Consider the following 13,113-nt stretch of genomic DNA (forward strand, 5'->3'; position numbering starts at 1 on the left):
TCAGGATGACCAAGAATGTAATGTTCTCATTTTCAAGAGAGAACCATCATTGAAATAGTGTACCCGGATGTGCTGGAAAACCTTTGAATCGCACAGATTGTTCAGGATGACCAAGAATGTAATGTTCTCATTTTCAAGAGAGAACCATCATTGGAATAGTGTACCCGGATATGCTGGAAAACCTTTGAAACGCACAGATTGTTCAGGATGACCAAGAATGTAATATTTATGCAAGAATACAAGATGTGCACTACCATACTATCTCATTGATGTCCAGGATTTTCTTAGTCACCGGTTTCTGATACTCCTTTATTTATTTCTTCTATTTCTTTTCTCAAAACAATTTGCTCTGTAAAGAACAATATGGATTTATAAAAAAATCAAACACTGTGAAAGCAATGGGAAAAATTGTGGAAAACATTTTAAATAATTTTGAGAAAAAGATTATATCATCTGCAACATTGATAGATTTAAGTAAAGCGTTTGACTGTATTAATCATGAGTTGTTGTTAAAAAAGTTGTTTAGTTATGGCATAAAACATAAAGCATTACAATTATTGTCATCTTATTTATCTGACAGGAAACAGATGGTTGTCCAAGGGGAGAACAAGTCCAATTTCAGAACAGTGAAATTGGGAGTTCCGCAAGGCTCTGTTTTGGGACCTTTTCTGTTTATTGTTGCAATCAATGATTTTTCATCTAGCCTACCTTGTAATTCTGTTTTGTACGCGGATGATACTACTCTTTTAAACTGTAATAAAGACTCACAAACCTTAAAATCTGATCAAGAACGTTCATTTAAATTAGCTCTAGAATGGTTTAAAGCAAATGGGTTGGCAGTGAATCATAATAAAACTGAATATTTAACACTATCTCTACACAATAATACTAAATACAGTAATGATTCTGTTAAGTTATTGGGTGTTATCCTAGATAGTAAATTAAGCTGGCAACATCATGTTAATTATTTATGTACTAAACTATCTAGAGTTATATACCTATTATGTAAACTAAGGAATACTGTTACTCAGGAGATGTTGATAACTGCTTATTATGCATTTTTCCACTCACACTTGAGGTATGGTGTGACTCTTTAGGGAAACAGTTCCAGTGCCAAAAAAAATATTTTTATGGCAAAAAAAAAGCTATTAGGATTTTAAAAAAATGTTTCTAAACAAGAATCTTGTTCACCTTTTTTCAAAGAACTTCAAATTATGACCTTGCCAAGTTTATACATCTACTGCTCATTACTTGATGTAAAAGAAAATTTGAATAGTTTCATAAATAGACAAGATGTTCATTTACACTGCACAAGAAAAAAGTATTTACTCGATCTACCCCCAGTCAGACTCGAAAAGACCAAAAACAGCCAGATATTTTTCAGTATAAAATTATTTAATAAATTACCAGAGAAAGCATGGAATGTTACACTTAATAATTTTAAAGTTACCATTGCAAAGTGGCTGAAAAATAAAGCTTTTTACACTGTTGAAGATTACCTAGCCTGTGATATTAGCTCATTAAGTTTTTAATCCATTGTTAATTTAAGATTAGGATTGTTAGCACATATTGTATAGATTTTTAAATGATTTAATTGTAATTTTATTGTTTTTATTCACATTTATATTATTGTTATTTAGTTCTAGCTGGCAATACTGTATTTTGTCCTATAACTGTGCCTAGATTAAAGATTAGAATAAAGTAGGCTATATAATATGTTGACTTTGTCTATTGCATAATATGTATTGTGCTTAATGACAATAAAATATCTTGAATCTTTTGGAAATTAATCAACAATATCGTGTTTATATTTACCAGATTCCTACCAGAGCTTAGAGAATAATCCACAATGTTCTTGAGTAAGTATACCTGCAATGCTACAGCGTGTTTGGCAAGAAATTTACTACAGATGCTATGTCTGCAACATAGTAAATGGAAGTCCCATTGACCATGTTTATTTATAAGGTTAAAAAAACTTGAATTTATAGGCTCAAAGTCACATCTAATCAGCTTTGTCAGTTCTACAATTAAACCAATAGAAAAAATGAAATCCGTTAGGTCCTTTTGGAATCACCCTATATTTTAGTTCCAAACTGATTCTAAAACTGGCACAAGGACCAAATTCTGGTTCTTGGTAGTGGTATCTCGGACCTATACCGTGGTCCAAAATACTGACAAACATGCAATCCATCCATGCACACTTGACATTAAACACCATATATGACACCACAGACAGGTTTACCACCACCACAGAAACTGGAGAATCTTACTTGTAACGTCACAGATGTATACTTACATGACCAAATTTGTGGAACACAAGGTAATCCTCTGCTGACTGAGATACCGAACCTTTGCCTTTCCAATTTACGAACTGAAACAGAAGCAAATGTTGGTTGTACTTTATGGTGAGAAGATGAAGACAATGCACTGAAATACACTGAAAACGAAGAAAAGAGAAGGAGCAAAGGATAAGGTATCAACATTCTGTGGAGGACCAGAGGCAACGGTGAGCTATAGGTCATACAATCTGGGAGAGAAATTACAGAGGAAACAAAGACATGTTAGTCCAGGAGACTGAGGATCATGGGGTCTAAGGAATCCAGATGAAAAAAAATCTTACTATGTTAAGGGGCTTGGTCCCATAGCAAGGAATCCCACAACGAATCTAGACAATCTCCCTCCCATGAGGGAGAAACTCCCAGAACGGTAAATGCTAATGTAGCCTTCCCCTCCGTCCATATTTCCCCCACCACTTTTCCTTGCTATGGGAAAAATTTTGAAAACCATTCGCATAGCAAAGAGTCCCATTACGAAGAGCGAGGCAACTTACAGGAAAGAATCCTTAAGCTAGGCGCCTTGCTGTGGGACTACGAACTATGTAATTCTTCACTATGGGATTACTTGCTGTGGGACTGCTCACTGTGAGATTCCTACCTATGAGATTTTTCGTTGTGGGAGTCTTGATAGATTCCTCGCTATAGGATTCCTTGCTGTGGGACCCCACGTGTTAAGGCTATACAACTCTTGATTTGTTGAGACATGTTATGTGTATTGTGTAATGCATTATTTATGCAGCTTTACAAAACCAAACTTTGTTTGTGTTTGAACGCATTGTATCATTGTGTAATATACAGTATGAGCATATCTGCCTATCAGATTATGAGTAGAATCATCATCATGAATGAAATTTTCACATGGTATTTCCAGTTCCAAAACCAAAGGTGACTGTTTAGTTTTTCTCCTTGAATTCATATGATGTATTAATTAATTATTGTGAAGCCTGCTATTCAGTACAAAACAAGAAGCTCTGCAGTACTTATCTGTTGGAACTGCAGAAGATTAGAAGCCATAGGAAATTGAGTAGGGTTTGCATTAAAACAGGTGCAAACATGTCCCTACTGTTAATCAACAATCAGCTTCCTTCTGTCAGTAGAAATTAAGGAAAATAATTGTATTTTGGTGCACTGAAGGAAACAGGATTTTTTCGGACATTTGACATTGTTCAGTGATACACAAAATCAGTAACAATAAGTTTTTTTTGTATCACTAAATGTCTGGAAAATTTCTGTTTTCTTCACAATCCTTCCATCGTCAAAAACAAACTTCAAACAGAGTTAAATACTACAACTGAAAATCATTTCCTGTTAAATGATTTATAGCACACTCTGTTTATATTTATTTGTGCCTTGTATGATTTGTAAAAACGGAATTTTGCTGCTTGTCTGACAAAATTAGGATCTTCAGGTTCTGAACTTCCTAAAAAGTTCTTAATCTTCTACTGAAGACTTAATGACAAACCCAAAGTCTAGATCTTCTACCATAGTGTTCTTTGCTTGAAGTTTGTTTTTGACGATGGAAGGATTGTGAAGGAAACAGGATTTTCCCAGACATTTGCCATTGTTCAGTGATAGAAAAAAAAAGAAAAAGTGTTACTGATTTTTTGTATCACTGCATTATGGCAAATATCATAGTGAATTGAGGGGAATTCTTCAAGGAAAAATCGAAACTTACTTTAGCTTTGAAGTTGTCCTTGACGGTGGTAGCCGAGCCAGTGCAGTTGATGAGTATCATCCCGAGGGTGCGCTGTGGATGAGCCAGCCCAAACCTCGCCAAGACATTGGCCCCTGCACCCTCTCCTAGTCCAATCACGTACTTCACCTTCACGAAGTCCAGGACTGCTATTAAGTCCTCACCAAGCGTCTGGAGTGATGGGAACTGGAACCTAACACCCACTGGGGGTCATTGGCAAGTCCATTATGTTATGTTTGAACTTGAAACATCCATTGGAACACTGAATTGCATATCCTTAACGTATCTATGTTGGAGTATTTGTATTTAGATAAATCTACAGAGAGTTCGAACTTTAGTGGTCTAGAGGATCTAATTTCAAATAATTTTGAATACTTTGCTTTATCCACTGAGTATCATGCATCAGTATTTCACTTAATCCTTCACGAATAGATTGTGGATACATACACATTCTTCGTGGACGGTTTGCAGTCGTATTCGCAAAATCAGAGGAAAACCATAACAATTTATTTGTTATGTAAAACTGTTCTGTACTTACAAAATTTAATAAAAAAAATATAAATAAACCTTTAAAACAAAAATTGTATGATTTTTTAAGGGACATTTTGTTTGGTGAGTTGGCAACATAGCAGTCTTAAATATCAGCTTACTTTTTCTTGCCATAAAAAGTAGAAAAATTAATTGGTGGAAGTTTACTAACACACACTAAGTTTTACATAAAAATGTTTCAAAAAAGTGTTTCTATAAAGATTTTGTTGTTATAATTTTTAGCTGTCTGCAAAGGGTTATAATTATTGAGATTTTAGACATTATTGAAAGGCAGAAGCTTTGGTTTTTTTAAATTTTATACCTATTGTTTTATAGCAACCAATTTTTGTTCTTTACTTCGAAAGTGTTGGGTAGGATCAATACTTTCACTATTTCTCACTCCATTTTGGATGTTTATAGTTACTGAGCAATTGCAAGGGAGGGGGAAAATACTGTGAACGTATTTTCGTCAACGTATTTAATATTTGTTGATTCCCGACAATTTGGTTACGGGTCCAAACTGTCAACAGAATGGAAAATATTGAAGTTGGTATCAAGTACCCATCTTTGTAAACTCTGTAAGTTTGTAAATCTGAATTGGACTCTGAGTAATTAAACTGAACAACTGTGTATGTCTTTTGGACAGTAATAAAACTTGGATAAGGGAATACTAAAAATTTGTAGGAAGAAAGTAAACATTACAAAATAAATTGAGTTTCACCCTACTGAATGAACCCTAAAAGACTGTGTTTTTGCCAAGACATTACAACACCAATGTTAGATTAATTTATAATTTTAAATATCAAACGTTTCAGTCTGTTATACACAAAAGAATTATGATTAAGTCAGTAAAAAGATCATAACTGTAATGATTGATGAGGATAGTTTCTAACATTCAATTGTGTCAGAGTAGATTGTGTAACAATAGCTGCTAATAAAGATTTATCTGGAAGTCATGTGTCTATGTACATGGTCCAGTAAGTAGTTTTCCTAATATACTTCATATTTTTATGACAATGATATTCACTGCTTTACAACCCATTTGAATTTTAAAGAAAGCAGAATTTTTTTATAGATTTTAAAATTTGAATTGGATAAAGTGAATCTTTTGGATTATTAGGAGTTATATCACTGGCAGTGCTTAAATAAAGCTACAAACTGAAATGACTAAAACACAGATCTGTACATTTGTCCTCATAATATCTCTTATACGATTCCAACTACAGTATTAAAATTTAGACTCTGTTCATTGTTCTGGACAATTCTTACACCATTAGGAATCTACGAAAAGACAGTGAAAATAGACAATAAGTATGTAGGTTCAGTTATGTTTCAGTTTATAGGTATTTTCTACGTAAATATTTATATTAGATAAATAAAGTTTCAATATTGTACATATATTTTAATAAAACTGTGTATGATCACAGATTGACTCTGTCATTACTGACGCAGGCTTTTTACTGACTTAACAGATTCAGTATTTTCTTACCACAAATTTCAAATGTGATATACTGGTATAGTAAGAGAAGGACCCGTTTGCATTGTATAAGGAGATAGTGTACCATACAATGCACCTTTGGGATTCAATTCTCCTTTAGCGAACGAGTAAAGAAATACCAATGATATTTTTGCAAATCATATTTTTTTAAGTGTTGTACATTCAAACCTGTTTGTAAGTTTTGTTTATAATATTTAAACCAGTGGTTATGAATCGGGAGACTGAAAATTTACCTAAAAGTCACCACTTTAAACGAAAAATTCACAATTTGTAAATAATATATTTACTTATCTATACTATAGGGTAGTTAATTTTTGTTACGTTTAAAAATTGTAATCAATAAAACATGTTGCTATTCTAAAATCACTTTGTCTGTTTTGCTTTGTTGTTTGTTATGAAAGAATTTCTTGCTGCTTATAAGTCTAATTGTATTGCCCTCTTTTTCTTGAGATGTTTGTGAAAGTAGTTCAATAGAATATTTATATTTACTGACTGATGGGCTGATTTATATGTATTATATAAAGACAGGAATTATTGAGTTTAGTGTTTTATTAAATTGGTGAATGAAAAAATAATACAACTGGTTAAAAATGAGTTGGACAATACATATGTTTAAACCGAAGGATATTCTAAATACTGATTATATAATAAGGTATTGCCACTGTTGCCAACATTTGAGACTAGACTTTTTTAAATTGTTGTTTTTTTCAGAAAACAATCTGAAGCTTTTTTGTACTTTATCATTTATATACAATTTAAATATACTTTTTGACAAACAAAGTTTGGCATGCTTATTACTATTTTATATTTTTTTAATGCGACTCTCGTATAAATCTTTGGTGAAACCTAAGGACTAAAAATTGTGTGCAAAGTTTTAAAACTTGTTCTTATGGAGTACCTAAACATCAAGATTGTTTTACTACATTTTGATCTCAAAGGCCGAAACTGAGTTTTGAATCTGTGGTCCGAAGACTTGTATAACTTGTACTCCCGAGTCAGGCAGAAAATAAAAAACCTTTTGCATGCTTATTTATATCTTTATAACGAGACCTTCTAATAATTCTTGGCCAAAACTAAGGACTTAACATTGTGTGAAAAGTTTTAAAACTTGTTCTTATGGAGTAAATATCAAAGCCGTTTCACCACATTTTGATCTTAAAGGCCGAAACTGAGTTTTGAGTCTGTGGTCCGAAGACTTGTGAAGACTTGGACAATTCGTACTCACGAGTCAGGCAGCGGATCTGCGTTGTCTTCATGCCCAGGAACGTCTACATGGATAAATATAGACCTCTCCTTGATGTCACTCATGCAGGGCTTGTTTATGAAGTCCTCAAACGAGTAATCTGGAAATTTATAAATGTTATTCTTGTAACACAATGAACATTGTTTTACTAATAGTATTACAAATAAATAAATATGAGACGCCAAATGTGTTTATAATTAATTGTATTTCCACCATTTGTGCTCACATTGTTTTGCACCAAAATTGGCATTGTTTACAATGCTATATAAATTTTGTCACGATGGTATTATTAACTCGGAATAATCAAAAGTAGTGATGTTACATATCTCATAAATAATTACATTAAAAAATTAGCTATATTATTCTTTTGTACATAAATTTTGAAGATAAGGATGATAAAGGTTAAATTGTATTTTTAGCTTTACACATTTAAATAAAATTGACTTTTATTATAGTTTTTATTAAAACTCTGTTTCTTTTAGTTACAGCAGCTACAATTGAATATAAAATTTTCATTTAGGGTTTGCATTTTATAGGTGTGTAATAAAATCTCGAAGTATTTATTATACCTTTGAAAATAAAAGTGGCAGCTAATTCCTACTCAATTTTAGCAAACTGAGACAACTATTTTTTATTAAGCAGCATTATTGTCAAAACTATTGTACAGTATAGATTTATTGAATACAAGAATAGTTTTTACCTAATGAAGAGTAACAGATTCGAGGAAATGTATCAATAATTATATATAATGTACACACCACTAGATCAGTGAGCATTTTGATTCATTATATTACATACAACACTGTTTATTATGTTGAAACAAAGATAACCCATAACTTTAGTGAATGATTATACTACCATATTAATTAGCCTGCCTAATGTTATTGGTCTTAGGTGATAATTACATATGAAATGATTAAAAGTTGTTTACAATGCTACAATTTGACAAATTCGCATAAACAGTGGACAAAATATTATTGTATATTGTTAAAATGTTTCTGAAGTACATGTAGGCTCCTTGTTCTAGATGGTAAATTTAATACAAAAGTTATATTAAATTTAATACAACATTTTAATTTTGTTTGTCTTCTATGTTTCTGTAACAACAAAATATTTACTCCTGATGAAAGAATGACTAACTGAAAAGTAGCTTACAAAAGTTTCAGTGCTAACCAAACATATAAAATAAAAAAAGAAATTAATTTCTGAGTGGGCAACAAATAGTAACTAATTAAATATAACAAAATAACATAAAGTGCACTATTTAATTTATATTACATTCCTAAAAACTAAATGTAAAAATGAAATAACTATCATCTCTTTCATAAAATTATGATATAATATGTATATGTTTGCATTTTAAAATTGAACAAGTCAAAATAATTATTTTAATATACAAAATTTCACCGAAAAACAATTAGTAATTAATTAAATATGACAGAACTAACATGAGGCATGGTATTTAATTTACATTACATTCCTGACAGCTAAACGTACACATTAAATAACTAACACATTTCTTGTAACATTATATGTAGCGTATATATTTGCATTTTTGTATAAAATAAGTTAAAAAGAATTTTGTTCTAATGTACTAATAGTTATGCATTATTATTTAACTTACGGTTACACCCAAGGTCATGGACTGTAAGGAAAACGGCTCTCTTGTCTTGTTGAGAGACATCACCCTGAAACATTTTATTTTTCAAATTTTATGTTTTATTAAACAAATAATTATATCACTTTATGCTAGTAATATAATAATCAACATAAACTATTTACACGTCCAATGTCAGAGACTTACTACAATATTATCAGTATGTTCAATATCTTAAATAATAACTCGTGTACATGTAGATACATTATTAAGTTTTTAGCTCGACAGACAAAAACTCAATTTATTTTTTTAAGGAGAGGCCGATCTCCTTTTGAGCCTTATTCTGCCCGTCCTCATGGGCCACTGGCCTGTGCGAGGATCTTATCAAACAGAATAAAGGGGAGAGTCGATACAGTACGAGGTTGATGGTACTGATAAAAAGTGAAAGTCACAGACAGGATTTGAACCAGCGTTATCGCTAACTCACCCAAATTCTTAGACCACTCGGCCATCGGCACTCCCAATATAAATAATAATAATAAATTACAATAAATGTGTATATATTATTTAATTTAATTAATTAATATAAATTAATTCATTTATTTATGCTAACATTATATGGTGTACTTGTAATATTTTTAATAAGAGAATATTTTCATATTAAATGTAGTTAGCCTAAATTTCAATTCAAAAAGTTCAATACATTATTATTATATTTTATTTTGTTCTATTTTATAGAATCTTAATGTCCCAAAACAAATAACAACCGCCAATTGGTATGGGGTACCACATGGTACTAAATATTCTGCTGTTTTTTTTTTTTTTTTTTTTTTTTTTTTTAACTTGATATAGGCTCTGGACGGTATAAATCTTGCAGCTTCCCCAGTGCCTAGAACGGAGATTGGGATATGTATGGGTTGTCTTATTTGATAGGTGCGACTAGAAACTCCACAAACCTTTTACTAACAGCAAAACAATCATGTACGTTATCATTATTCCAGGAACAGATGAAAAATAACTTTAAATAAAATTAAACTACGAGGCAGCAAATCCAAAACGGAAAAAATTCGACCATTTCAAAAATTGCTCGACAACTTGTAGCGTACTTCCGGTTAACACGCAAAATTATAAACATACAAAACTCATTAATACACAGTAAATTACACAGAACCATACACATAAAAACAATTACATGTCTAATTATTATTTACTTTTATATTAAAATTGTCTTTACTTTGATTTATCGTAAGATAAAATCACTTTCATGTCAAACTCCATTGCGTAATTTACACAGTGTAATACATCCATTACAGTGCTTATCATTACCAATATCTTATACTTTTTAAACTTTAAAATAAAATAATTAATCTTATAAAAAATTCACGTTGTAAATTCAGCTTCATTCTAAACATAGAGTAATATATTATATTATAATAGTTACTCTATGGTTCTAAGAAGAATACGATGTGAAATGTTAGGAATTTTCTTCTGCAGGTAGTGTTGTGATGTGCCTGTGCCTGTGCGTGTGCGAGTGCTCTGTGGAGATGAGTACCAGGAAAGTTTGGAGTGTTGCAGGGGGGTGGAGGGGGGGAGGATGAAGCCATACTCAAGCGTTATCATTGTGACGTAAGTCATCGATCTGTGCACGTGTCTTCTTTTCCTCCGTTTGCTACTAACACCTTGTGTCAGCGACCCCAGACTGCTCCATCCCTTTCCCTTACCTTGGCCTACTTGTCGGCAAATAATATCCCTTTCATTCAACAGGCTCAATTTTTATTCATAATTCAACGAGAGTGTGGAGTAAACGATTTACACGGTTTGAATCGATCCAAATATTAAACTACCAGTACTGTAGAGGTTAGAATATAACAATGGAAATAGGTTTGCCTCACAGATAAGACATTATTAAGGGCATATCGGTATAAAATTATAACAATAATTCAAGGAGCATTATAGTTAAATGTTACCATTCTCATAACCATATTACATTTTTTTAACACACTGAAAATGAATTTTGTATATTGATGTACGTTTATTTATACGTCTTGCATACTGTAATCGAACAATCATAACCTAATAACAACTTACAAAGTAACTATTTTTTTTAAATGTTTAAGACTACTTAAAGAGATAATAATGAGATTACGAGTTCCAATCAGAGTGAGGATATGTAACTTTTACTCTGCAAACTTTTCTTGAGTGTGAAAGGTACAACCCTTTTTAGAGGTTTCGAAATTAATCGTTTATTGCATTTACCAATTTGTGTTGTTTGTGTATATAAACATTTTACGGTTATCCAATGTAACGTATTTAAAATAATATAACACTTAATGAAAATTTAACGTAAATGCCCATTCTAATTAAATACTGTATTCATTTTCGGATTAGAAATACATCTGGTAAAAGAAATTCGTTAAAATTCCTTGTAAACTATTTGGAACGATTTTTTTGACATGTACGCTTTGCGTGGCAGGATTCAAACATAATCATCCATGTATGTAACCAGTTTCCTGTCCCATTGTATTCATAAAAGAATAGCTTGGGGTCGAAATAGTCTTAATCGGAACAATACTTAACAATTATTTATTAAATATATGTGGGAAATGTTAAGAACGAAGACACTTCTAACTTTTTAAATTTATTGAGACGTAAACCTCACGGTGTGCGTTCATCATTCTGATCCTTCAAATCATCCCCACATTGCTATTTCGAAACCTTATCAGAAAAATTTCATAAATCGCCCTTGCTCTTTGTGGATCTCTCATTCTTATCAACGGATGTATTGAGGAATTTAAGAGAAGAAGATGTATGGGTAGAAGCAAGAACGTAGCTAGCGAGGGGTCCAAGGGGTCCGGACCCCCCAAAATTTCAATTTTCTTAAATTACTTTTTTAGAAAACGGTTATTATTATTTAAATAATTCAGTATTACGGACATGTACTGCGGAAATATCGTTCTCAACAAAGAAGCGGGTCAAGAACTTCTTAAGGAACAAAATGGGGCCTAACTGCCTGTCCACTACGGGAAAATGTCGGTTATCTGGACCCCCCCCAAATGTTTCCTGGATACGTTCTTGAGTAGAAGAGGTACACATTTTGGGATGGGATCCGATTCGAGTTAAAGTACACATTAACTTCCTGCAAGACATGAGAAGAGAACGTGTTTTTCTGTATTGCACTTTGTTGATGAAGGAGGAATAAAAAGGTAGAATAGCCCTATATTTATTTGGTACCTCAGGTTTTTGAAATCAAAATTACCAAAATAAAACAAAACTTTGGTGTATCAGCACACTCAAAAGATCCTGCTAAAAATATGTGAAAATAATTAAAGTTCACGAAAACAAAATAAATTGATTTAACCCTGATTTCATTGTAACTTTGGGAGACAATAACGTTATTTGTAGTGGTGTAGTGGTAAATTATCATTTTTAACTTTATAATTTAGTTTATACGTAAAACTTTAGCAACAGCATACATATGTTTAATATTTCTTAAATATAATTTAGAGCATAGTTAGTGATACAATTTTGAAACAAGAACTGGCCTCGACACTTATAAATGTACAAGATTAAAGTACTTACTATTATGAACACTTACGCTACTATTAAACAAAAGAATTAAAAATGATGTTAAATATGTAAAGTTATTAATTTCAGAAGTTCAGGATTAGAAGAAGAGTTTCGTATTTACTTACATAATATTACGAACGTTTTAAGGATAGATTATCAGGCAGGAAATATATAAATAAAAATCTGAGAGTTAGTAACTAAGTAAATAATTAACTACCTTATAGATAAAAAATAAAGGTTCTGAATTTCTAAGAAATAATTATTTTTTTATTACCTGGACATGGATGACTATATCGCCGCATCGGTCTGTCTTTACTACGTATCTCTGAAACAAAACAAAAACACTTATTATAAACAAAGTTTACATGTTATATGGCAGATTATATTCTGATTCAATTGGCATGCGTAGTTTTCCAGTTGTAATAGTGTAAAAATGTTCCAAAAAGCCTATCAAAACTTTTTAAAACGGTTTAATTTAAATAGTTTTTCGGACCATATTTATTTGACCAGTTTGCCAGTTATGTCTTTAAATTCCAAACTGAAATCTAAAAATGTTAAATCTAATTCTTAAAAGCTCTGTTACAATAACAACACAGGACCAAATATTGGTCAAATAATTTTAGGGAAAGTAAAAATTAAACATTTTTATAA

At 31.6% G+C, this 13,113-nt stretch overlaps 1 protein-coding gene across 6 annotated transcripts in view; it reads right to left on the reverse strand.

Annotated features, from left to right (window-relative positions):
- LOC124353113 (uncharacterized protein ZK1073.1) overlaps nt 1-13,113 on the reverse strand; it is a 128,388-nt gene that overhangs the window by 11,341 nt on the left and 103,934 nt on the right. For all 6 annotated transcript variants that reach the window (XM_046802947.1, XM_046802948.1, XM_046802945.1 and 3 more), the window contains exons 2-6: nt 12,737-12,787; nt 8,923-8,986; nt 7,281-7,398; nt 4,012-4,222; nt 2,297-2,371 (exon numbers count right to left, since the gene is read on the reverse strand). In XM_046802947.1, the coding sequence (XP_046658903.1) occupies nt 2,297-2,371; nt 4,012-4,222; nt 7,281-7,398; nt 8,923-8,986; nt 12,737-12,787 (519 nt within the window). The remainder of the gene's footprint in view (nt 1-2,296; nt 2,372-4,011; nt 4,223-7,280; nt 7,399-8,922; nt 8,987-12,736; nt 12,788-13,113) is intronic.

The sequence above is a fragment of the Homalodisca vitripennis genome, chromosome 1 (genome assembly GCF_021130785.1).
Source record: "Homalodisca vitripennis isolate AUS2020 chromosome 1, UT_GWSS_2.1, whole genome shotgun sequence".
NCBI classification, from domain to species: domain Eukaryota; kingdom Metazoa; phylum Arthropoda; class Insecta; order Hemiptera; family Cicadellidae; genus Homalodisca; species Homalodisca vitripennis.